Below are 27,556 nucleotides of genomic sequence, written 5' to 3' on the forward strand. Positions count from 1 at the left end.
AGAGAGAGAGAGAGAGAGAGAGAGAGAGAGAGAGAGAGAGAGAGAGAGAGAGAGAGAACAGAAAGCGGGAAGAAGGAGAGTGTACAGTTGGAAAGATTCAAAGACGTAACTATGAAAGACACACAAAGAGCACTTTGTCAAGACTGCAGTGGAGGGGCTCTAACTCAAAATGCCCTTTATCGTTACATTCCACCACCATATTTCTCTTTCTTTCTCCCTTTTCTGTCTTCCTGTTTTTCACAGCGTGCTGAATTCTCAAAGTTAAGGGATGAGGTCGTGTTCTCCCCGCTATAAAACTTTGGGCCAGAGAATCAGTCAAATAGCTGAGTCAGTAGCACATCGGTGTTGACAGCTCCACTGGCAGGTTATGTGAGCACAATATGTTCAGACAGCTACTTAGCGAAGCGCCTTTGCATTCAGCCATGCACACACCGAACACTACACTGACTAAGCGTGCAATTGTTTCTTCGGTCGACGTATTTTACATTTGACTCCTTGTCTGGGGTGTTTCCTGAGCAAATGCAGGAAGAAATTAGGTGTTCTGAATTCCAAATCAACCCTTGATCCCTTCTCCCTAGCCAGTAGCTGCTCCTGTAGATCTGAGAAGATTGGAATAGCATGCATATCATGGGGCATTCAACAAGGTTTCATTTTGGGTCCGGTACTGTTCAGTTTATATGTTATCCCTTGGCAGCGTTATCAGAAAGCACAGCATTGATTTCCACTGCTATGCAGTCGATACACAACTTTACATTTCTGTGTCACCAGAGGAGTTTAGCTCTACGGATAAATGATTCGATTGTATTAGTGATTTCAATAATTGGATGGCTCACAACTTCCTCCAGCTAAATCAAGACAAGACCGAGGAACTTATTGTCGGTGCCAAAGCACAGAGAGAGAATCTAGCTGCACATTTTCATTCACGGGCAATAAAGGAAAAAAAACCTTGGTGTCATCTTAGATTCTGAACTAAATTTCAAATCACACATTAGGAATGTGACCAAAATAGCTTTTTACCACCAGTGGATCATTGCCAAGGTGTGGCCGTTTCTCTCTCAGGCTGATACAGAGAGACTGCTTTTACAGAGATCCATTTACAGAGATCCATGCTTTTACTACAAGCAGGCATGACTACTGTAATGCTCTCCTGTCTGGTCTACCAATGAAAGTCATTGGTCAACTGCAAAACATACAAAATGCTGCAGCACAGATACTGACCAAGACCAGACGGAGAGCTCACATTAAATCGGTTTTAAAAGTCTGCCTGTGAGTTTTAGAATACATTTTATGATTATTCTATTGGTTTTTAAATCAATCCACGATTGATGTCGGACATGCTTTTAAGTGATGTACCGAGTAGGTCCCTCAGGTCCTCTGGCACTGGCCTTTTTGTCTGGCCTGTCTGCCAAAGCCTAGAACCAAGAGGCAGCCTTTAGTAATGCCCCCAGCCTTTGGGATAGCCTGCCAGAGAACCTGAGGGGGGCTGAAACTGTAGACATATTTAAAAGAGATCATAAAACATTTTTTTTTGCTTTGCTTTTCCTTAGGGTGTTATGAGTTGTTCCGTTTGTGTCATTTTCTTATGTTTGTTGTGTAGTAAATATTTCTGCTTTTATTTTCTTTTTTTTTAATGACCTTTTTCCCCCCAAAATAATATTGTGTTGCATTCCATGTCTGAAATGTGCTGTATAAATAAAGCTTTATTATTGGTCATTGGTGTGCCCGAGCATTAGCAACGAGGACTTAATCCTGACTTGAAAACTTATGGCCAGTTTTGCCAGCTGGGAAGTCAGGTCCTTTTGCATGGCAACCCATACCCTACATAGTGCACTACTTTTGACCAGAGCCCTATGGACCATATCCTGGTCTAAAGTAGTGGACTGGGGTAGGAATGGGGTGCAATTTGGGATTCACACCCATAATCCCCCTATTGTCCTGTCAGTGACAATACACTGACAGGATGACTATGTGGATCAAGTCAGTGCACCGTGACAACTGTGTATAAGGATATGGTAAAAACTGTAATGTTGTATTATCCTGATTGTATGCCTGGACAACATTTAGTCTGAGTTCCCCTGATAGGCCTACATATTTGGAAGTTGATCATTGTGTATTCATGTTTTCATGGTAAGCGTCAGCACACTATGACGCATTGGAAAATGTACAAAGCCAGGGAACACCAGATAAGAGGTTGGGACAGTAATTGCAGCACAAGATCTTTACCACCCCTTGATAGGGACTTCCTCTTTTCCAAGGCACGGTTGTTACCGTTACCTCAGATATCCAACGCTTTATACACAAACACAAAGTATAGGAACTTTCTCTCCCCTTTTCCTGTTCAAGGTAAATCAAGCAACTTGATTCTCTTGCATGAGAGAAATCAATTAACAAAACAACATTGAATGAAATAAACATCCTGCACTCATTCAATAAACTAAGCATGCTGACGTAGTCCCAGGGCTCTAAATAAAAACAAATTAATTGGTAGCACTGGTGCTCCCAATTTACCGTAAAAAAAAAGGTTAGGAGCACAATATAAAATGTAGAAGTACCAGAATAAATCATTGTTTTAATTGATTAAGATACAGCCTATATGAATTCTAGCTACGTTTGAAGCACAGGTTGTGCGCTTAAGACTAATATGTAACCCTGTAAAGACATTTGTTTATTATAAAAAGCTAAAATGTTGATACAAAAAAAGGTGATTGAAATTAAAGTCATTTGTGGTTTCTACAGTGTGTAAAAAGTACTACCTATTGATACATTACATTTAACATTTTACACTGTCTCTTTAAGTTTGAAGTTTCACAGTGATTACATGCAATATATAATTTATTCATTGCTATGATCATTGACCTTCTGAAGAAGCTATCCCTTTTCTTTTTGTGCCCCCGAATGTTTGGATATACTGGTAAAGTAACCAAAACTAGCTAATGAGGTAACATGACTGAACAAGGTGCACACAAAATGTCAGAGAGTGATTTTGGAAAGTAAATAATGTATATGTGCAGTGAAAAAGTATTCTCTATTTTTACATCTTTTTGAAAGTGAATGTTATCAGATCTTGTAAGAACCTCATACCAACGGTCAAGCATGGTGGTGGTAGTGTGATGGTTTGGGAATGCTTTGCTGCCTTAGGACCTGGATGACTTGCCTTAATAAAAAGAACCATGAATTCTGCTCTGTATCAGAGAATTCTACAGGAGAATGCCAGGCCGTGTCTGTAACCTGAAGCGCAGCAAGACACATTATCCAAAACACACAATCAAGTGTAAATGAAAATAGCTAAAAAGCAACAAATTTGAAGTTTTGGAATGGCCTAGTCAAAGTCCAGACCTAATCCCAATTGAGATGTTGTGGCAGGACTTGCGCAGTTCATGCTTGAAAACCCACAAATGTCGCTGAGTTACAGCAGTTCTGCATGGAAGACTGGGCCAAAATTCCTCCACAGCGACACTGATCAACAACTACAGGAAGTTTTTGAACATTTTATTTAACCAGGAAAGTCAATTAAGAACAAATTCTTATTTAAAATGACAGCCTACCGGGAAACAATGGGTTAACTGCCTTGTTCAGGGGCAGAATGACAGATTTCTACCTTGTCAGCTCGGGGATTCGATCCAGCAACCTTTCGGTTACTGGCCCAATGCTCTAACCACTAGACTACCTGCCATGTTTGGTGGGAGTCATTGCAGCTAAAGGTGGCACAACCAGTTATTGAGTGTAAGGGGGCAATTACTTTTTCACACAGGGCTGTCATGACGTATCATTAATGTGACGACTGCTATTCATCGAATTATTAACTGTGTTTATAATTACTTGATTAAATAAAATCAGCCAACCACTAACTCAGTAACCTGGGGCACCATGGGAAAAGTTTGTTTAATGAGTTACCGTTTCCCAAATTAACTCAAAGAATATCAGAATATCGATTTCATAGCAGTCGCTAATTAATGAATTTCCTAATCAGTCCTGAACGTCACATAATTCGTAAATCTGCACAAACCCGGGTCTCACTAAATCATTCCGTACCACACCAATTCAGTTCATTATTTATTTACTAACAAGCTAAATGATATGAGATACAAACACAGTTTAAGCTATTGATTAGAACGTCATTCAATGAAACAGGTCCCTAGCGGACCAACACAATATGACATGTGTTGAGAGCGAGAGAGGCACACGTGGATACATTTGTAAACTATGCTTAGTTTAGCCCTAACACCTTGCCTCGATCTGCCGCTCTTATGGGTCAGAATTATAATGAATGTAATTACTTGTTGAAGGTCTCCATTGAGTATCTCTTCGTGGACCGAGTTAAGCTTACTGGGCGGTTCGGCGAGGCCTGTTCCTTCGATGGAGGTCTCCTTTGTTATCGGGTGTAAGTCTCTGATTTTCCACACGATGTCAGTGTCCTTTCTCTTAGTGGTCCGTTCCCTTGCACTTGTTCTGTGAGAGTGGACTTCGATGCTCCCAGCATGGGTAGGAGGGCCGTGTAGACAGCCGATGATTTGAAGAGAATAGCTGGTTGGTCCTTCTTGAATTCACCTTCGTAGATCTAGTGCTCAATCGTAGCCTTGATTGTTAAGAGTATCTTTTGTCCTCTTACTCGTGTTGCGTTTGTGGGGTTGCGACTATCTTACATCACTCTGCAGCTGTGGTCCGTTTTAGTCTGATATGTAAATTCTTAACTCACATGTTTTATACCCCCGGGTCACAAAGGGGCGTTTCCGTCTTTATGGTAAGTTCTCTGGGGCGTATCTAGTTACGAGGCAAGTTATCACAATGTACTATGATCTCCTTAGACAACTAAAATCATAGTTTGTTGTTACAAAAACATTATTTTTGATCTGGATATTTTCTACACAACGCACAGCATGTAAACATGTACATATTATGAAAACTCTTCAAGTTACAATGTTTGTTATAACATTGTCATTTAACTTTTAATAACATAACAAAAAAACGACATTCATTTTCATATTCCATCTATCATCGTAAGCACCATTTTGGCTGATGAAATATAATGTCCCAAAGTCCATTTATTGCATGTTACCGTTCTGAGGTAGATTCTCCATAGGCCCACCATACATTCCAATCCTCCACACTAAGAGGACAAAGGATTCGTCTGCTGCCTTAAGATTTACAATGTCCGTGAGGTGTCATAACCCCCCCCCCCTCCCCCAATCAATCCCTCTCCCCCTCTGCGGGAGTGAGAGATGTCTCTGTAGGCCTGTGATCCACGGTAAGCTGACCAGTCATGACAGGGGCATTGGGTGTTGCATAACTTTATGAAATAAATGAAATAAGTATGTAATTGTTGTGTTATTTGTTCACTCAAGTTCCCTTTATCTAATATTAGGTTTAGGTTGAAGATCTGATAACATTCAGTATAAACATTTTGAAAGGGGCAAATACTTTTTCATGGTATATACTGTAAATATATATTTTTTGTGTTATTGTTATTATTAATATTTTTGGGGGGCGCACAGCATAATATGGTCACAGTGTAGAGCCCTGCTTAGGCCTATATCTTGATATTTTAAAATCTACAAATTAACATATGATGCTAGAAAATGGCATGATTCCAAACCATCAAATATCAAGTCTCATCAGCAAAAGCGTATCATACCTGCAACTCAACAAGTCCTGACAAAGTAAACATGTATGCTATCTATGGTCTTCCCTCAGCCCTTTCAGATAGTGATTTTTGAGTCCAATCTTTTAAATACCTTTACTGTAATTAAATGAGTACATGTGAAACTTCAATTAATAGCCTGGGCTTTTATTTACTTTAAATCACTGAACACAACTGCTGCTTATTATTGACAGGCTTCTGTTTGAGCCAGGCGTCTATTTCCTTAACGCACACAGCCTTTGCTCAATAAAATGTTGAAAAGACTACCACACTGTTTATAATAAAATATTGAAAAAAACTACCAGACTGTTTATACCAGTATTAACATTATAATATCAAATCCATCACAGATCAGACTAGGCTGCCTATCATACACCCCGCTTCAGCACCTTGGAGAGCGGTACAAGTAGCTTGAATTTGATATTGTGTTTTCCTTTTGATGGCGCCATGGCTGGAAGCACGTGTCCATGGTAACCTCGTAAACAATGCATTGACACTCACCGTTTATTTGAAACTTGCCTTTATTTGCTGAAATGTGTGCCAATGCCCAGCTATCAAAAAAGGGACAGGTGACTACTTGAGAATGTGTTTAATTTAAGTTTTAAGGTAACTAAACAAATATCTTGACTATGACCTATTAAATAAAGCTCTAGGCTGTATGTAGGCCTGACTCTCTGTTGTGTGTTTTGGGCCTGTGGTTGTGGCAGCAGCCTGTGGCAAAGTTAGAGGCTGCATTCCAAATGGCACCCTATTTCCTATATGGTGAACTACTTTTAAACAGAGCCCTATAGGCCCTGGTCAAAAGTAGTGCACTATAAAGGAAATAAGGTGCCATTTGGGACACAGACAAAGCGTTTAAAATATGCTGTAATAACATTGGAGTGAGAGAGAGAGAGAGACCGAGAGAGAGCAGCAGGGAGGAACACACACACCCAATTAAAACCACAGCAAATGGGTCACCTGTAGGGTGAGTGGGCCACCATTAATTAACAACATGGCGGGCAAATTAATTAAGCTTGATTTAACCTGTACACGAGAAACAGGAAGGGATGAGGGATTATTATGATGCTACCTCTGTGTGAAGTGTCTGAATAACACACGCAGTAGGTCAGGGTCATCAACTAGACTCAGCCGCGGGCCATTTTTTTCTTGTGCGAATGGTCAGGGGGCCGAAAAACACACACACACACAACCAAAAGTATGTGGACACCTGCTCATCGAACATCTCATTCCAAAATCATAGGCATTAATATGGAGTTGGTCCCCCCTTTGCAGCTATAACAGCCTCCACTCTTCTGGGAAGGCTTTCCACTAGATGTTGGAACATTGCTGTGGGGACTTGCTTCCATTCAGCCACAAAAGCATTAGTGAGGTCGGGCACTGATGTTGGGCGATTAGGCCTTGCTCGCAGTCGGCGTTCCAATTCATCCCAAAGGGCTCTGTGCAGGCAGATCAAGTTCTTCCACACTGATCTCAACAATCCATTTCTTGATTTCACCTCACTTTGTGCACGGGGGCATTGTCAGGGTGAAACAGGAAAGGGCCTAACCCCAAACTGTTGCTACAATGTTGGAAGCACAGAATGGTTTGGAATGTCACTGTATCCTGCAGCATTAAGATTTCCCTTCACTGGATCTAAGGGGTCTAGCCCAAACCATGAAAAACAACCCCAGACCATTATTCCTCTCCCACCAAAATTTACAGTTGGCACTTTGCATTCACGCAGGTAGCGTTCACCTGGCATCCGCCTAACCAAGATTTGTCCGTCGGACTGCCAGACGGTGAAGCATGATTCGTCACTCCAGAGATCGAGTTTCCATCGTTAGAGTCCAATGGCGGTGAGCTTTACACCAATTCAGCCGACGCTTGGCATTGTGCATGGTGATCTTAGGCTTGTGTGAGGCTGCTCGGTCATGGACACACATTTCAACAGTTCTTGTACTGACATTGCTTCCAGAGGCAGTTCGGAACTCGGTAGTGAATGTTGCAACCGAGGACAGACAATTTTTACTCGCTATACGCTTCAACACTCGGCGGTCACATTCTGTGAGCTTGTGAGGCCTACCACTTTATTGCTGACGTTTCCACTTCACAATAATAGCACTTACAGTTGACTGGGTCAGCTCTAGCAGGGCAGAAATTTGACTAACTGAATTGTTGGAAAGGTGGCACGTTGAAAGCTGAGCTCTTCAGTAAGTCCATTCTACTGCCAATGTTTGTCTATGGAGATTGCATGGATGTGTGATCAATTTTATACACCTATCAGAAACGGGTGTGGCTGAAATAGCCGAATCCAGTAATTTGAAGGGTCCACATACACACACACACACATATATAAATATACATGTGTGTGTGCATATACAGTGGGGAGAACAAGTATTTGATACACAGGCGATTTTGCAGGTTTTCCTACTTACAAAGCATGTAGAGGTCTGTAATTTTTTATCATAGGCACACTTTAACTGTGAGAGACGGAATCTAAAAAAAAATCCAGAAAATCACATTGTATGATTTTTAAGTAATTCATTTGCATTTTATTGCATGACATAAGTATTTGATCACCTACCAGCCAGTAAGAATTCCGGCTCTCACAGACCTGTTAGTTTTTCTTTAAGAAGCCCTCCTGTTCTCCACTCATTACCTGTATTAACTGCACCTGTTTGAACTCGTTACCTGTATAAAAGACACCTGTCCACACACTCAATCAAACAGACTCCAACCTCTCCACAATGGCCAAGACCAGAGAGCTGTCTAAGGACATCAGGGATAACTGTATATATACAGTTGAAGTCAGAAGTTTACCTCCACCTTAGCCAAACACATTTAAAAACTCAGTTTTTCACAATTCCTGACATTTAATCATATTTCCTGTCTTAGGTCAGTTAGGATGACCGCTTTATTTTAAGAATGTGAAATGTCAGAATAATTGTAGAGAGAGTTATTTATTTCAGCTTTTCTTTCTTTCATCACATTCCCAGTGGGTCAGAAGTTTACATACACCCAATTATTATCTGGTAGCATTGCCTTTAAATTGTTTATCTTGGGTCCAACGTTACGGGTAGCCTTCCACAAGCTTCCCACAATAAGTTGGGTGAATATTGTCACATTCCTCCTGACAGAGCTGGTGTAACTGAGTCAGGTTTGTAGGCCTCCTTGCTCGCACACGCTTTTTCAGTTCTGCCCACAGATTTTCTATGGGATTGAGGTCAGGGCTTTGTGATGGCCACTCCAATACCTTGACTTTGTTGTCCTTAAGCAATTTTGCCACAACTTTGGAAGTATGCTTGGGGTCATTGTCCATTTGGAAGACCCATTTGTGACCAAGCTTTAACTTATGTCTTCAAGCTTTAACTGATGTCTTCAGATGTTGCGTCAATATATACACATAATTTTCATACCTCATGATGCCATCTATTTTGTGAGGTAAAGCACCCCCACAACATGATGCTGCCACCACTGTACCTCACGGTTGGGATGGTGTTCTTCGGCTTATAAACCTCCCCCTTTTCCCTCCAAACATAACAATGGTCATTATGGCCAAACAGTTCTATTTTTGTTTCATCAGACCAGAGGACATTTCTCCAAAAAGTACAATCTTTGTCTTCATGTACAGTTGCAAACCCTAGTCTGGCTTTTTTATGGCGGTTTCCGAGCAGTGGCTTCTTCCTTGCTGGGCAGCCTTTCAGGTTATGTCGATATAGGACTTGTTTTACTGTGGATATAGATACTTTTGTACCTGTTTCCTCCAGCATCTTCACAAGGTCCTTTGCTGTTGTTCTGGGATTGATTTGCACTTATCAGACCAAAGTACTTCATCTCTAGGAGACAGAACGCATCTCCTTCCTGAGAGGTATGACGGATGCGTGGTCCCCATGGTGTTTATACTTGCGTACTATTGTTTGTACAGATGAACGTGGTACCTTCAGGCGTTTGGAAATTGCTCCCAAGGATGAACCAGACTTGTGGAGGTCTCCATTTTTTTCCCCTGAAGTCTTGGCTGATTTATTTTGATTTTTGCATGATGTCAAGCAAAGAGGCACTGAGTTTGAAGGTAGACCTTGAAATACATCCACAGGTACACCTCCAATTGGCTCAAATTATGTCAATTAGATTATCAGAAGCTTCTAAAGCCATGACATTATTTTCTGGAATTTTCCAAGCTGTTTAAAGGCACAGTCAACTTAGTGTATGTAAACTTCTGACCCACTGGAATTGTGATATAGTGAATTATAAGTGAAATAATCTGTCTGTAAACAATTGTTGGAAAAAATGACTTGTGTCATGCACAAAATAGATGTCCTAACCGACTTGTCAAAACTATAGTTTGTTAACAAGAAATTTGTGGAGTGGTTGAAAAGCGAGTCTTAATGACTCCAACCTAAGTGTATGTAAACTTCCTACTTCAACTGTACATTGATCATCTCAGCAAGGTTTTACCTGTGGTCGTGGAACTGGTTGGAAGTGCGACTAAAATGTAGTTTATATAAAACATTTGAAATGTCTTTTTTCTCATTATTTTATTAACGTAAGCATAAAGATGTTGATGAAGAAATACTGTAACACTTTAGAGTACTTGATGAAGAAATGTAACACTTTAGAGTACTTAAGCATCGAATACAATACAAGTTGAGGGAATTTCACAACAGTAGCCGGGCTATAAAAAGTACATTGTCCTGCTAATAGGAAACATTTGCATGATGGGCTACACCTGCTGCAGTTGTGAAGACACAGCAGCTTGTTTACATCTGGTTTACATTCTTTATTGTAACCAATGTCACACATAATTTGTATCTTCCTTTCCAATTACTTTTAGAGTTTGGGATTTACAAATGTGCGCTTTTCATTATTAGTTACATTGTTTTAGTTTGAATGTACAGACTTCTTTTCTTTAAATGATTGTTTTATGTAGGATGCTACATTTTTAACCAGTTGCATGTAGGATGCTACATTTTTAACCAGTTGCAATTGTAAGTAGGCCTCATTTAAAAAAAATCATACTTCTATTAGGCTGTTAAGCCTCATAGCCTACCTCAGCCAGTTAAGTTCTTTTATATAGGTCTAGGCTCCGAAGAAATAGACTCCAATTAAGCCCTCTTGTTGTTTGTAAAGTCAAATTAAAATGAAGATTATTGTTGAAATGAATTGCTTGACTGGTGTAGGCTTTCTCCACCTGTTGGTGTGCAACACTTGCATAACAAGTTTGCTATATTTTCAGCACCAGCCACTGTTCACCTCCTATTGATTGCGCTGCGGTTGCCGCCAGTTGATTTTTAAATTGAACCTTTATTTAACTAGGCAAGTCAGGTAAGAACTAATTCTTATTTACAATGACGGCCAACCCCGGCCAAACCCGGATGAAGCTGGGACAATTGTGCGACGCCCTATGGCACTCCCAATCGGATGTGATAAGGCCTGAATTCGAACCAGGGACTGTAGTAAAGCCTCTTGCACCGAGATGCAGTGCCTTAGGACTGCTGCGCCACTCGGGAGCCATGACACACACACATATATATAAATTTTTTCAGAACATTAACCGTGTGTAGGTAGATACGTGTGTAGGTAGATGTGGAAAGATAGATACAAATGATTTGCAGCAAGTTGGGGGGGGGGGGTTCACACCTAGCTCGGCTTTTAGACAATTCTTTAGTAAAGGTTGAATAGTCTATTGTTCAGCTAAAAGCCCATCCTGCTACGCTGGTGAAAAACGAATAATAATACTTTTTCCCCTTTCCACATGTTAAAGATTCCAATTGATAGTGTTTTCAGCCACAATCGGCCCCAATCCCTATTAATACATTTGGGCACAGTCAATAGCGTACTGGACTTCAGGCTAGAATGTTCAGGGTTCGAAACCTGCTCCCTGCTTGTTTCATTACATTATTATGCCGGTCTCAGAGCAAATAGCCTGGATTGTTACTCCCATCTCGTTCCTCGCTCTCTTCTACGCGTCATTTTCTGCCTGAGTGGCTCGCTTGTGGGCGTGCAGGCAAGATGTACTGTTTTTTATTCTGTATATATGAATTACAAATCAGCCTTTACTTAAAATGTGTAATCATTGATGTCCCAGGAGCAAGAGTGGTAAACACTGTAGAAGTGTATAATTGTAATACATATATGCAGACACAGCATCATTCAAAGAATGGATTTTTGATACACCTGGTATTGGTCATATAAAAACCTTGGGACCCAAATGCATAATGAGTGCTCTAACTCCCCCTTGTGGTGGTCTGGAGCAATGAAGCAGAGACGCTGGGTACCTCTAAGTCCCGCAGTGTAAGCTCGCAACTTTTAAAGGAGGAACCGCTGTACTGTACCTTCAATAATCCCCCCCAAATTAAGCAGAAAACAGAATCTTCAACAGATAGAGACAAATGTTGGCATAGTAAATTGGCCTGAATCTTAACTTGAGATACAAGTGTGTACGTCCACACAACTCTCCCACTAACTTCAACAAAGACCTACAAGCAAATTGAAAATTCTGTGGGCTTATCTCAAGTTAGGATTTGGCTGGTGACTATATCAAAAGTAGTTACATCTGACTGCATCAATACGGTTAAAAACCTCTTCATGAGCTAGCTAGCTAGGCTAATTGAGGCTGCAGTGCATACACGTTCTCATCCAAACAACAACTCCATTCAGAATATTGAGTAGCAGCCTACCTGTTGGCTCTTAATAAGGTCCTTGGCGGCACCCCATTTCGTACACAATGCACTACTTTGGACCAGAGTCTATACCAAAATAGTGCACTATGTATGAAATAGTGTGCCATTTAGTCTACATTCATCAGATCACTTGAAACTGCTACCCCCCCCCACCCAATTGGGCAAAAACTGGTTGAATAAACATTATTTCGACCCCAAAAAAATCTATGTGCTGAGGTTGAATAAACGTGGGAAACTGATTGGATTTGCAAAAAGTCATCACGTAAGGACATTGTCTTTTTCCCCCCCAACGTTTAACCTAAATCCAATGACATGGTGACAAGAGTGTGGAAAGCTGTCATCAAAGGGTGGCTACTTTGAAGAATCTCAAATAATATAGATTTAGATTTGTTTAACACTTTTTTGGTTACTACATGACTCCATGTGTGTTATTTCATAGTCTACAATGTAGAAAAACCAAGGAATGAGTAGGTGTGTCCAAACTTTTGACGGGTACTGTATTTGACCCAGATCAAATTACTCCAAAGCCTCGGCCTGATTTGCAAGAGACAACACTGGAATCGGGACAAGTATTGTATACAGACGGCTCTAGCTACCTGACTATAGAATGGAAGAGAGTAACGGGGTATGCTGTGTGTAAATGACAGGGGTGTAGTAAAGGCTGGCCCACTGCCAGCCTTTGTTTCAGCCCAGGGGGCAGAGTTACATGCATTAGCCGAGGCCCGTAAGTTGTCGGAAGGGGAGAATGTTACAATATACCCTGATTCTCGATATGCATTTGGGGTAGTTCACAACGGGCATGTTAACGGTGACAGAAACACCAATTAAAAAAAGGGACATGAGGTAGAGGCATTATTAGAAGCGTGTCAGCTACCCAGTAAATTAGCAGTGGTGAAATGTGAAGCTCACACTTGTCGTACAGATAAAACAGACATAGGGAATCGCCGAGCAGACAAAACGGCTAAGAGAAGGTGTTAAGGAACCGCATGTAAATATTGTAAATCCCAAGGCTGGCATTCTATGTCTAAAAGATTTACAGCAGCAAACTAAGAAGAAAGAAATGTGGGGTGGTTAGATCATGAGTGCCAAGTAGACACTGACGGGTTGTGGTATAATACGACCACTGGAAGACCAGTAGCACCAAGCTGGATACTTATTACTCTTTCTGAAATGTATCATGGACCAATACATCAATCGGCTGTGAACATGTACTCCCAGTTCAAGACGATGTGGTGGGGAAAGGGCATGTTAGAAACATTTCGGGACTGGGTTAAAAGATGTGTGATATGTGCCCAACATAATATTGCACCTACAATGCCTACTCCTGCCCGACAGCAACACCTGCTGGACCATTTACATCATTACAGATAGACTTTATAGGGCCACCCCCTCGAAGCAGGGGGAAGACCCATGCATTACAGATAGACTTTATAGGGCCTCTCCCTGGAAGCAGGGGGAAGACCCATGCATTGGTGGGGGTGGACAGATTCTCCAGATGGACAGAAGTACTTGCAACTTCCTCAGTTTCAGCGAAGTTTGCAGCTCAAATTTTGTTAAGGAAAGTGATACAGAGATGGGGCTTATTCCGGACACTAGACTTTGTTAAGGAAAGTGATACAGCGATGGGGCTTATTCCGGACACTAGACTTTGTTAAGGGAAGTGATACAGAGATGGGGCTTATTCCGGACACTAGACTTTGTTAAGGGAAGTGATACAGAGATGGGGCTTATTCCGGACACTAGACTTTGTTAAGGGAAGTGATACAGAGATGGGGCTTATTCCGGACACTAGACTTTGTTAAGGGAAGTGATACAGAGATGGGGCTTATTCCGGACACTAGACTCGGATCAAGGGAAACATTTCACATCCAAAGTGCTACAGGCTGTGTGTAAGGCTTTGGGAATCGCACAAGCCTTTCATTGTCCATATAGGCCGGAAACAGCGGGGATAAAGGAGCGTCAGAACCGTTCCATTAAGGAGAAATTGGCCAAGACGTTGAGCATCGGGTTTCGAATTTACCCGTGGTACTGATGTCAATAAGGGTGTCAACTAACGCCACCATAGGACTCACACCACATGAACAGGCAACTGGGAGACCCGATGAGAGAACCAGGAGCTGTTATTCACACGTCACAAATTAGTGATCTGGAAAATAATGAGAGAGTCTATGTTGTCCTATTGTCAGAAAACGACCCATGCATGGCAGTGTGTATATTCCCAGGTGAAAGCAGCACATGAGGACCAGGTGCCAGGAGATAACCGAGAGCACGGGCTGAATCCTGGAGATGGAGTGTACATCCAGATCCACCAGGCGGGGGTCTTGGGACGGTGTTGGTCTGGACCACACACACACGCGGTACTCCTTACAGCACCTGCAGCGGCGAAGACCACAGCCTCTCCTCACGTGAAACGCTTCTCACGTGAAACGAGATCCAGCTGCACAATGGGTGAGCTGGAAGACGCTTTGATAAAAGGAAGTAGAGCTAAAGAGAGAGCGGAAGAGTAGATTCCACTGTAGTCAAGCAGTTGGGTTGGGTCTGGGAGCTACTTTAACCGCCATAGTTTGTGGCAGTTGCTTTAAATGGTTCATGCACCATGCAAAAAGGATAGGTTGACGATTCGCATAGAACGGGTCGCCAAATGAGGACACGAGAATGCACTGAGGTAGAGTCAGTATAACACTACAGATACCAGACAGGTCACTAATCAAAGATATGGTGATCTGGGTGGAGCCACTTGATAACAAGACTAGTACATTGGACATAGGCTGTTCAGAACAAGGTGTAGTTGTATTACAGACAGGAGTGTGGAAGGAACGTAATGACAAAGAGTCTAAAGAACAAAACTGGATTTTCTCTTTCGCCTCAGATGGACATAATGTGCCAAGGTTCTAAATCAGCTGAAGGTCCGTTGATAAACTTTCAGACTAGTGCTACCAGAACAAAAAAATCTGGAGTTTGAAAATGTTGACACAACCGTTGCTGACGATAGAGCAGTAAAGGATAGTGTGGGGGAAGTGCTATCGCGTAAAATGAGTTTCTATTCGCCAGTGATGCCCTTTAGTACAGCAACTAAGGGAGTGAAGAGGTCAGGGAAAGTTTCAGACACCAGTAGACCACAAACATGGGGAAAGATAGCTTGTTGGGGTAATTATACTCTGGACAACATCTAAGGCGTGAATATGGGGGGGAAAAAACTATTCTTACGGTCAAGCGTCAGGGGAAGAATGAAGGCATACTTAGAGTCATTTAGGGGCTGAACTAGTGACAAACAGAAATCCATCAGTGTAAATTGTATGACGAGGGGGTCAAGGGTCAGTTCTGCGGTGTTAGTTGCAGATTCTGGCATGACCGATATCAGTGCATTCTATGGAGTCCCAAAAACCAAGGTGTTAACGTTACAGGGAATTGGGAAAGTGAAATTTAACATGACTGGGGCAGAGATTTGTGTGGCTAATAAATGAAGGAAGTTGGTAAAAGAGCCTTCAGGGAACGATATCACTCCTCTGTGTATAGTGATACAGGGGATAGCTCGTAGGTGAGGAATGACAGCTAACTGTGCACAATATAGAGACTACTATGAAGTCAAGTTGAACGTCACACATACCCAGATCATGGTGGGAGTAGCAGAAATAGTGTTGTCATTTCAGACACTATTGCCAACTTTCAGTGAGGGGTTCGTCAAAGAAGGTACAACGCCTGAAAGAAAGGCCACAGAACCCTGTATACCTCACCGGGAAGGGAAGTTTGCTGTAATAACAGCATCACATCACCTGCAGTTTGATAAAGAAACATTTGACTCAGAGTTAAGGTTGGATACTCTTCCAACGCCACTAATCTCTCCTCCATTCCTAACCGCCAGCAAACATTTGACATATGTCCCAGAAAAGATTGGGACCGAGTGACGGTAAACGGAAAGTGTCAGAAGGTGGCTGCTTATCTATGTGGGACCAAACGTTTACAAGGTAATGAGGATGTTCAAAAAGGGGTGGGGTGTAGAACGGCCTTGGGCTGAGAGAAGTGTACCTAACCTGAGCATAGGAAAATATTATGCACAGGTACCAACTGTAGCAGAATATAGGATGTCATTGGAGATGTTGGTGACTAGAACACTGGCTATGAGTTCGGAGAGAGGCAGGGAGTATCTAAAAGGTTCTGTCCTAGATCTATCAGTGAACCAAAGACAATAGGAGTTCAGGAGCAGGAGACAGATTCAATGCAATAGCTATTCTCACAGCAGTCGCTGCAGGGACAGTAACTGAAGGAGCTGTAGTAGTGGTGAAGGATGCTATTAGTAACAGCATGGAACTGGACTACAGCGCAAATGAGGGGTATTTTGAAGTATGCATTATGGCCAGTGTTAGTGGTCCTTCTGAGGACATTGATGTTGAAACGTGTATACAGTGCTGATTTAACTCAAAATGAGGTAAAGTTGATTTAGGCCACCGCACGTGTATATCGGGTGGCTATGGAAGAAGGAGATGGGGAGCGAAGTGAAAATGATACGGCATTAGACATAACCTGTGGCCGAACGGGGGAAGACGGGGTGAAAGCATGAGGAGGCTTTTTAGGACCTTCATTTTTGTGTAGTGCAGCTGAAAAGTATCCTGGAGGCATGGAGTCAGGTGAAGAGAGAATGGGAATTGTCATGTTATCAAACTTCGTTTTTTCTTTGCATATATAATTATGCATAAATGTTCACATTATTAATAATTGGTATGTTTTGTGTGTTTTTTTGCTGTCACGCTCTTAGGAACCCGGAGGAAGTGAGGGAGAAAGTCAAAAGCTCCAGCTGAAATGTCGTCGTACAACTGATAATGACAGGGGGAAATAAGAGTGTGCATAGTGTGATTATAGATCAGTAGTGGACTTTGAGGTTAGCCTTCAAAATAAAAGTATGGCATAAGTCTACTATTTGAATTCATTTGCATCACTGTCAATGACATACTTTTATTTTGAAGGCAAACTGCAAATTCCACTATTGTGCCTAATCCTTATTGTGGCTCGCTTCACAACACATAACCCGGTCCGGTCGAGCCTCACTAGGCAGATGACGCTAGCTGGCTGCTTATAACGTTAGCTTTGAGCAACAGGGATAAGTAGCTGACTAGCTATTTATTTTCATGAAGTTCAATTTCAATAGGTGAACAACAAGTGGCAACCTAGCTAATACTTACTCACAAGGATTCCTAAATCATTGCTAAGAATAATGACTGCAGTTTCTACTGGTCATTGCTTTCAGGCTGGTTGTATTGGTGCTAGCTAGGTACCAAGCTAAAGCTAGCTACCCCAGAAGTTGCGGTCGAACAAATGATGCTTTATTACCAACGCGGTACTGTAAACACATCGTTCGTGGCCGGTGTTTGCAGACTTGTTTGTACAGCATTGACAGTGCTACTGTTTATTTTTTGAAACGTAAAGACACAAACGGCGTTCAATAGTATGTATATTGTGAAGCTAATAGCAGTGACACTATTACTGTGGGGTAGGGCAACATCTAAAAAAAATAGCGCACTTGGTAGTGTGTACCGGTGCTCGTCCAGTCGGCGAAAGCCAACATCACCCACGACAGAGAACGGTGGATTGTCAAGGTCAATGAATTCAATTAATACTTATGGCCCTTCCTTGGACACTGTGCTATCTAACATCCAAACGAGCTTCAATGCCATACAACACTCCTTCTGTGGCCTCCAACTGCTCTTAAACGCTAGTAAAACCAAATGCATGCTTTTCAACCGTTCGCTGCCTGCACCCGCACGCCCGACTAGCATCACCACCCTGGACGGTTCCGACCTAGAATATGTGGACATCTATAAGTACCTAGGTGTCTGGCTAGACTGCAAACTCTCCTTCCAGACTCATATCAAACATCTCCAATCCAAAATCAAATCTAGAGTCGGCTTTCTATTTCGCAACAAAGCCTCCTTCACTCACGCCGCCAAACTTACCCTAGTAAAACTGACTATCCTACCGATCCTCGACTTCGGCGATGTCATCTACAAAATAGCTTCCAATACTCTACTCAGCAAACTGGATGCAGTTTATCACAGTGCCATCCGTTTTGTTACTAAAGCACCTTATACCACCCACCACTGCGACCTGTATGCTCTAGTCGGCTGGCCCTCGCTACATGTTCGTCGTCAGACCCACTGGCTCCAGGTCATCTACAAGGCTATGCTAGGTAAAGTGCCGCCTTATCTCAGTTCACTGGTCACGATGGCTACACCCACCCGTAGCACGCGCTCCAGCAGGTGTAACTCACTGATCATCCCTAAAGCCAAAACCTCATTTGGCCGCCTTTCCTTCCAGTTCTCTGCTGCCTGCGACTGGAACGAATTGCAAAAATCTCTGAAATTGGAGACTTTTATCTCCCTCAACAACTTTAAACATCTGCTATCTGAGCAGCTAACCGATCGCTGCAGCTGTACATAGTCCATCGGTATATAGCCCACCCAATTTACCTACCTCACCCCCATACTGTTTTTATTTATTTACTTTTCTGCTCTTTTGCACACCAGTATCTCTACTTGCACATGATCATCTGATGATTTATCACTCCAGTGTTAATCTGCTAAATTGTAATTATTCGATTTATTGCCTACCTCATGCCTTTTGCACACATTGTATATAGATTCTCTTTTTTTTCCTACTATGTTATTGACTTGTTTATTGTTTACTCCATGTGTAACTCTGTGTTGTTGTCTGTTCACACTGCTATGCTTTATCTTGGCCAGGTCGCAGTTGCAAATGAGAACTTGTTCTCAACTAGCCTACCTGGTTAAATAAAGGTGAAAAAAATAATAATAATCTTGGCTTTAATGGATTTCGCTTTTGAGTTGTCTCGCTGAAATGTTCTTACTCTTTCAAATGACTGCTGGACTTGTTGACTGCTCGAGCCACACAGCAGACATTGTGGGCTAGGTTAAGAATGCTGTGTGCACGTGTAGTGCTAAATTTTACGTACCGTCATTACGTCATGTACCTATGTTATATAGGTATCCACGTCAGCTTTGACATCGGTTTTGCAGATCGGCGTTAAACTAGACATCGGGTCGATACAGATGTTGGCATTTTTAGCTAATGTCGGCCGATTCCGATATGTTCACCGATATATTGTGCATCCCCTATTCAGCCCCCTTCCCTTTTTCCATATTTTGTTATGTTACGGCCTTATTGTAAAATATTTTTTTAATCCATCTACACGCAATACCCCAAAATGACAAAGCGAAAACAGGTTGAGAAATGTTTGCAAATGTATTAAAATAAAAACAGAAATACCTTATTTACATAAGTATTCAGACCCTTTGCTATGAGACTCGAAATTGAGCTCAGGTGCATCCTGATCATCCTTGGGATGTTTCTACAACTTGATTGGAGTCCACCTGTGGTTAATTCAATCGACTGTTCATGATTTGGAAAGCCACACACCTGTCTATATAAGGTCCCACCGTTGACAGCATATGTCAGAACAAAAACCAAGCCATGAGGTTCAAGGAATTGTCAATTGAGCTCCGAGACCAAAACATTTCTGCAACATTGAAGGTCCCTGAGAATACAGTGGCCTCCATCATTCTAAAATGCAAGAAGTTTGGAACCACCAAGGCTCTTCCTAGAGCTGGCTGCCTGGCCAAACTGAGCAATTGGTGGAAAAGGGCCTTGGTCAGGGAGGTGACCAAAGAACCCGATGGTCACTCTGACAGAGTTCCTCTGTGGAGATGGGAGAACCTTCCAGAAGGACAACCATCTCTGCAGCACTCCACCAATTAGGTATTTACGGTAGAGTGGCTAGACGGAAGCCACTCCTCAGTAAAAGGCACATGACAGCCCACTTGGAGTTTGCCAAAAAGCACTTAAAGGACTCTCAGACCATGAGAAACAAGATTCTCTGGTCTGATAATACCAAGATTTAACTCTTTGGCCTGAATGCTAAGCGACACGTAAGAAGAAATCCTGGCACCATCCCTACAGTGAAGCATGGTGGTGGCAGCATCATGCTGTGGGATGTTATTCAGCGGCAGGGACTGGGAAACTAGTCCGGGTTGAAGGAAAGATGAACAGAGCAAAGTACAGAGAGATCCTTGATGAAAACCTGCTCCAGAGCGCTCAGGACCTCAGACTGGGGCGAAGGTTCACCTTCCAACAGGACAACAACCCTAAGCACACAGCCAAAACAATGCAGGATTGGCTTCGGGACAAGTCTCTGAATGTCCTTGAGCGGCCCAGCCAGAGCCCGGAGAATGGGACAAACTTCTCAAATACAGGTGTGCCAAGCTTGTAGTGTCATACCCAAGAGACTAGAGGTTGTAATCGCTGCCAAAGGTGCTTCAACAAAGTACTGAGTAAAGGGTCTGAATAATTAGGTAAATGTAATATTTCAGTTTTGTATTTTTTTAAAATAATTTTGCAAACATTTCTAAAACCCTGTTTTTGCTTTGTCATTATTGGGTATTGTGTGTAGATTGATAAAAAATAAAAAAAACTTTCCAAATGCACTGTATATGATAGACGGACGGACAGAGACAGACAGACAGATCGATAGAAAGTGGGGACCTATAACATATTGGATTATTTGTAAATGAGTGTACCCAGCTATCAACAAACGTCCCCACAACTTCAGAGAATGTTACGTCATTAGGTCTTTAGGAGAATATTCCATCAACGTCCCGCCAAACATTCACATTACAAGGTTGCCATGTTCTCAGAACATAAGATATTAATGCTCTAGACACGCTTCATGGGACGTTGCAGGAACATTTCTGTTTATCAGTTGTGAGGATGTCGCCTGATGAAAGACTACAAAGAAAATGTAAAATCAATACACATCGGACCTTATCACTGCTGCCGCTGCCCATCAAGGACCTGATTAGTGAACCACTGATCCATTCACAACTCTTTGTCTGTTGGCAAAGTTAGGGACACACACAAACAGCACTTTCAACTGACATATGATTCAATTGTGGAGGTTCATTTATACAGTAATTATTACTCAACCTGGGATTTGAACTCACAACCTTTTGGTTCACAGTACTCTGATCTTCCTGCTATATGCCACCATGTCCTTGGCAGGTATCAGTTTATCTTAATATACTCTCATCATTGATCTTAGTTACTTATTTCAGCAATTTAAGTGCTTTCTGTATTGTTGTCTAATGTTGGTGGGGCATGTTAACCTGTTTTAATGATACTCCTGAATCACTATGATCAATAAACATTTTCTTGAGGGTACTTTTAACAGAGCTGAGATTTACTTCAAAGTGCATTCCCACTAGGGAGAGTTCTCTTTGAGATGCTCACCTATAGCCTCTAGGATGAATAAATAATGATATTTTATTACGTAGTGGAAATATGTTCATAATTCATGCTCAAGGGAAATCCTACAGATTCCCATCTTTCAATGATAAACTCATTTTAATTCGATCAGATAGGTGTGTTGTAGCGCTGCATTCACATGCTAGTTGGAACTGGGAAATGTACGACTTGTTAATTCGTTGAACGCGGCACATGTATAATTACAACCAGTTATCAAGTCAAACATTTCTGAGTTTCCTAGTTCCGGCTAGCAGGTGAACGTGGCATAACTGTAACATATATTGCGAAGAATGTGAGAGTAGGGTGACTCCCCTAGCGGGTCTCGAACCCAGGCAGGCCAACATCACCAATGACAAAAGCTCTCGCCACTGTCCCAATAAGGGATATCTTAGGGCAGCGTTTCCCAAACTCGGCCCTCAGGACCCTAAGGGGTGCACATTTTGGTTTTTGCTAACACTACATAGCTGTTTCAAATGATCAAAGCTTGATGATTAGTTGACTCAGCTGCGTAGTGCTAGCGAAAAAGAAAAAAAACTCATTGGGGTCCAGAGGACCGTGTTTGGGAAACCCTGCTCTAGGTCATGTGCTTATTGAGCCAGTATAGTTAGGGCCTATCCAGAAGCAAACTCTAACCCCTCCTCCCTAGGCACTTGTGTAGATCTGAAACAACTTGATGGGTGTAAGGCTGTAAGCAATAGGGGGAATGCACTTCGAAGTAAATCTGAGCTCTGTTAAAAGTACACTCAACAAAAACTTGTATTGATCATTGTGATTCAGGAGTATCATTAAAACAGGTTACTGTGCCCCACTAACATTAGACAACTGTAACCCCTGGTGAATAAGAATTACTGTAGAAATGAACATGCACAATGTAATAATGTATTTCAAAGTGTGTAAAATATTTCAGTTGAAAACACTGTGTTGAAAGCACTGTGTGTGAGAGTACCCCAAACATTGGCAACAGACAAAAAGCTATCAGTGGTTCACCAATCAGGGCCTTGATTGGCTCAGCAACAGTAACCAGGTGTGATGTGAAATTCATATTTTTTGTGGGGGAGAACGACTCTTCGGGACTGTCGACATCCTGACTGACAACTGATACAGACACATTTTCCTGCAACGTTCTCATGAAACGTGTCTAGAACATGAATATCTTATATTCTGAGAACATGGCAAACCGTGTTCTGTGTATGTTTGGCGGGACGTTGATGGAATATTCTCCTAACCCTCAGAAAACTGGACACGTGCTACAAACCCATAAAACGCATCTAGAACATTCATGTTGTATATTCTGAGGTCATTGTAACCACATTCTAGATAAGTTCTGCTTAATATGAAGGGAATGCTCTCCTAACTTTAACAGCAAAACATGCTAAGGTTTTTGATAATATAGATAGGGGAACATTCTAACTAAGGGAAAATTGTACACTCAAACAGTAGGGGAGCATTACGAGTAACATTACAAAAACATTCGTTCTCCCTAGAATTGTTAGCTGTTTACCTACCTTTCTTTTGCCTTTTTCTTCTCGCCAAGGTGGCGGTGAGCCTCCAGGCGTGACTCTGGAGTATAGGCACAAGGTTTCTCCCAAAACTCCCTCTCCTGGTCTTCTGAAGAAAGGCAGCTTGTCTTCTCTTTCTCCTCTCTCCCTTGGATCTCCTTGTTTTCTTCAGGCACAGGGCTATAGATCAATAAACCAAACTCTTCAGAGTTATTAAGAACATTTAAATAAACGGAGTGATTGATAGTGAACTGAAATACAGTATCGGGCCAACTGAATTGAATAACTTCAGATGAGGTTAGGGTTACTCCACAGATACACCAGTTATCCTCGCTGTTCTACATGAAATAAAATCAAGGTGGAAAGCTTGAACATACATGGTGTTGTTGATGTCAGTGTACCAGCGACCATCAAAGCCAGGATTCTTCGCTTTAGCAGAGGAGCGGCTTTCCCTTTTCGGCCCCCGCTGCTCCTCTCCTCCCTCTCTCTGGGCCTCCTCTTTCTCACCCGCTCTCTTCCGCAGGTAATCCTGCTCCTGCTGCCGAATCCGCCTCCTTACCTCATCTAGGCCTTGCCTGGCTCGGATCCTTTCCGACCTGCCAATCTCTTTCCCATCCAGATACTGCAAAAAAAATTAAAAAATATCTCCAGGCGAGCAAGTGCATGCTAGACTAGTGATGTTGTGTGTGTGTGTTTGCGCATATCTTTTAAGAAAATGCATGGACACTACTGTGAGCCGCTTTGGATAAAAGTATCTGTTAAAGGCATACACCGAGTGTACAAAACATTAAGGACACCTGCTTTTTCCATGACAGACTTACCAGATGAATCCAGGTTTCAATGTTACATGCACAAGTACAGTGAAATGCCTTTCTTGCCAATGCTAACCCCAACAGCGCAGTAATCAATAACAATATAATACAAACATTTTTTAAGGTAGAACAAAAACACACAAGATATAGAAATAAGAAGATGAACAGGATAAAGTAAGTAAGCATACTATATACTGGGTCAGATCAAGTACCATATTTACAATGTGCAGGGATACTATGATGTCACTTGCTAAATCCACTTCAATCAGTGTAGATGAAGGGGAAGAGACAGGTTAAAACATTTTTAAGCCTTGAGACAACTGAGACATTGATGTGCATGTGTGTCATTCAAAGGGTGAATGGGCAAGACAAAAGATTTAAGTGCCTTTGAACGGGGTATGGTAGTAGGTGCCAGAACTGCAACGCTCATGGGTTTTTCCACTTCAACATTTTCCAGTGCATATCAAGAATGGCCATTCAGCCAACTTGACAACTGTGGGAAACATTGGAGTGAACATGGGCCAGCATCCCTGTGTAACGCTTTCAACACCTTGAAGAGTCCACATCCCAACAAATTGAGGCTATTCTGAGGGCAAAAGGGGGGGTAACACAATATTAGGAAGGTGTTCCTAATGTTTAGTGTACTCAGTGTATATTTGAAGCCCAGATAGCACATTTGCTTCCTTGGAACTTTTTGGTTTCCAATTGGTTCTGGGACCGAAGCCATAAGTTTCCTGACTTGTAAAACGGAATGGGTTTTTTTAAGAGAAAGGAAGTGAACATTTCGCCTGTTCTGGAAATGTTACTTTTTAGGTTGTTGGGAGGTTCTGAGAACATTTTACGATGGTTACCTGAAAATTGTCCTGAGTTTTTATTAACGTTCTAACTACGGAAATTATAGGTTATTTGAAGGTAATTAAATAAAGTACTGAGAACTTGTTTCAATAAGAGTTTTAATAACACTGCTAGCTTAGTTAGGGTTAATTGTTTTGAACTCCAAGCATAGATAGGACATGTGGAAATGTATTTGCTTAGGCATTAATCATGCAAGCATCTATTTTTTTATTGTGGCACGGCGTCAGTGAGATTTGAACTTCTGATCTTAATTTAACTGTACTTGTGCACGTGACATTAAAACTTGACATTTCTGTTTTATATCCCTCCTGATACCTTCAGTTGGGGCAGTGAAGCCACAACGTATTGCCTGTAGCCCTCAAACTCAGTGCAGGGATTCCCCACCAGGAAAAGCTCTTGGAGATGGAGGTTGTGCTTCAATGACTCCACACTGCTCAACCGGCCCACAAAGTTCACTGTCAGGTCCAGCTTCTGGAGACTCTCACATCCTGTTGTAACGGTTGAGGAGGCAAGAATAGTATGAGTAAAGAGCTATTTGGCCTATTTCATTCTCTAAAGCCAGAATGGAATTGCTATTTTTAGAGTCAAAGCACAGGTGGATCTGTTTTATGTAAATTTAAAATATGGTTGAGGAGAAATGCTATTAAAAATAGACTTTTGGTCATCTCCTTAGCCTACATTAATACAAACAGATAGGACAATGTTGTAAAACAGTAGAAGTGGCTATGTGCACAAAATACTAACCTTCCAGGTTTTCAATCAGTTCAATGTTGTTCAAAGCAAGGTTTAGATACTCCAACTTTTTCAATCTATATACATTTTCTATGGAGAGCAAATAAATACATATTTCAAAATATTGAAATTGCATTGATGGTCAATGAAATACAAATATAAAATATAGGGTAGTTAGATTAGGCCCAAATTAAATTAAACAATGTAAAGTTAATTGAATTGCAATTATATAAAAAAGAGGAAGGGTAAAGAAATTAGAATCACCTATTCTGGGAATGAGATTGTTTTGAAGATACAGAATTTTGAGGTCCCTGCACCATTTATCAATGTGTTCTATTTTCTCAATATCTTGTTGATGCAAAGACACCTCCTCTAACGAAAGGATCTCGCAGTTGTTATGCTCTGCCCGACGTCGTACCAGGTCTTCTGTGACTGTAGATTATGGAAAAAGGGTGAAGCAAATGGTATAGCTACATTACTGTAGTAGGCCAAAGTAGAAACAACGAGTGACACGATGATGCTAGCTAGGCTACCTATCTAGCTAGCTTATTCGGTTGCCTGTATCACTGAAGTTAACAAGTTAAGTAGCTAACTTAGCTAGTTGAAGAATACAAAATAAGACAGCACCATAGTGTCATTCCATTTTGTCTAATAACGACTCGCTAGCCATATTTCTTGCGTGCATTGGTGACAAAATGGTTATATTATCGGGATTAGCCAACCAACTTTCTACTTACTCAGGACCATCTTTATTCTCTTCTGTTTGGCAGGCGTTGCTACTAGAAACCAACACTGTTTGGAAGATGTCAGTGGGTGCGCTCGGTTTGCACCGCCAGGGGATTCCTTTAAATTGGCCCGCGGTCAGCTCCCTTCGTAGTCCGAATGCAGTAGGGTCCAGGGGGCGTTCGCTGACAAGTGGGCGGTCCATGACAAGGGTTAATTCCCAGACAAAGCCCCTTCTTTCTTCTCATTGGCACCTCGCTAGCTGTCGTGTCTTTGCCGCTTTCTTCTTTAACTACACACTATGCTTCCATTACAGACCATTCTCACAAGTGTTTGACTTTGCTTGTCACGCTTGTAGTCCTAAAAAACGGAAATTGAGTGACTTCTGGTTCGTTCAGCCATTGCTATGGGGAAAATGAATGGGGTTTTGGGATTAACATCGAAAGAAAGTCTGAGGTTAACACAGGTTTAAGATAATTTATACGTTTTGTTCTATGAGATAATATCAGTCAGTTAACACAACCCTTATGAATTATCAAGCCTTTTATGTGCTTTAAAAAAATTACATAAATGGTTCAAAATTCACATAAAGTGACATTAGCTGATTAATATTATCTCATAGAACAAAACGTATAAGAGCAACTAAGCCTGTGTTTACCACGGACCTTATTAAAAAAGATAGTGCCTACAAAAAGACGCCATTACTATTTCTCTCTATTAGGTAATTAACAAAAATCATCGGGAGCTTGAGTACATGAATGTCACTAGTTACCACAACCGCAAAGTCATAATATTTTTTTTGGGGGGGGGGCTCCAAAATAGGGGAGGATTGTCAAACCTTTCTTTTTTTTGCTTTGGGGAGAGTTGTATGGTTTTTTATTGGGCACGGGGGAGGGTAGTGTGTTTTTTCCTTTACTTGCTTCTGATATTACCCCATTAAAGATTAGAAAAGTTTGTGAAGGTTTGGTATGGTGGGGCTATTATTAAACTGTACCTACTGCAGGCCTATGATATGGCAGTGCGCCCCAGTGCTCCCACTGACTCCGACAGTTGAACTTGAGGTGAGGAAGTCTGTTTCAGGCCTACCAGAGTTACTGCTATAATCTAACAATATAATGCTTATCTTTAAACAAAATATTTTGATTGAACATTTACGAATTAGCCTCCTTCTGTATGTCTATATCGGTATAGTAGCCATCTGACATAAATAAATGCATGTCGGTGTCGTAGCATTTTTATTTAATTTATTTCACCTTTATTTAACCAGGTAGGCTAGTTGAGAACAAGTTCTCATTTGCAACTGCGACCTGGCCAAGATAAAGCATA

The 27,556-nt window shown here is 41.6% G+C and overlaps 1 protein-coding gene across 1 annotated transcript in view; it reads right to left on the reverse strand.

Annotated features, from left to right (window-relative positions):
• lrrc6 (leucine rich repeat containing 6) overlaps positions 1-26,254 on the reverse strand; it is an 82,854-nt gene extending 56,600 nt beyond the window's left edge. Inside the window, exons 1-6 of the mRNA XM_039004485.1 lie at positions 26,245-26,254; positions 25,772-25,939; positions 25,520-25,597; positions 25,091-25,263; positions 23,486-23,730; positions 23,115-23,288 (exon numbers count right to left, since the gene is read on the reverse strand). Of these exons, the coding sequence (XP_038860413.1) occupies positions 23,115-23,288; positions 23,486-23,730; positions 25,091-25,263; positions 25,520-25,597; positions 25,772-25,939; positions 26,245-26,254 (848 nt within the window). The remainder of the gene's footprint in view (positions 1-23,114; positions 23,289-23,485; positions 23,731-25,090; positions 25,264-25,519; positions 25,598-25,771; positions 25,940-26,244) is intronic.
• Positions 26,255-27,556: the final 1,302 nt, after the last annotated feature.

Source organism: Salvelinus namaycush, chromosome 11 (assembly GCF_016432855.1).
Source record: "Salvelinus namaycush isolate Seneca chromosome 11, SaNama_1.0, whole genome shotgun sequence".
NCBI classification, from domain to species: domain Eukaryota; kingdom Metazoa; phylum Chordata; class Actinopteri; order Salmoniformes; family Salmonidae; genus Salvelinus; species Salvelinus namaycush.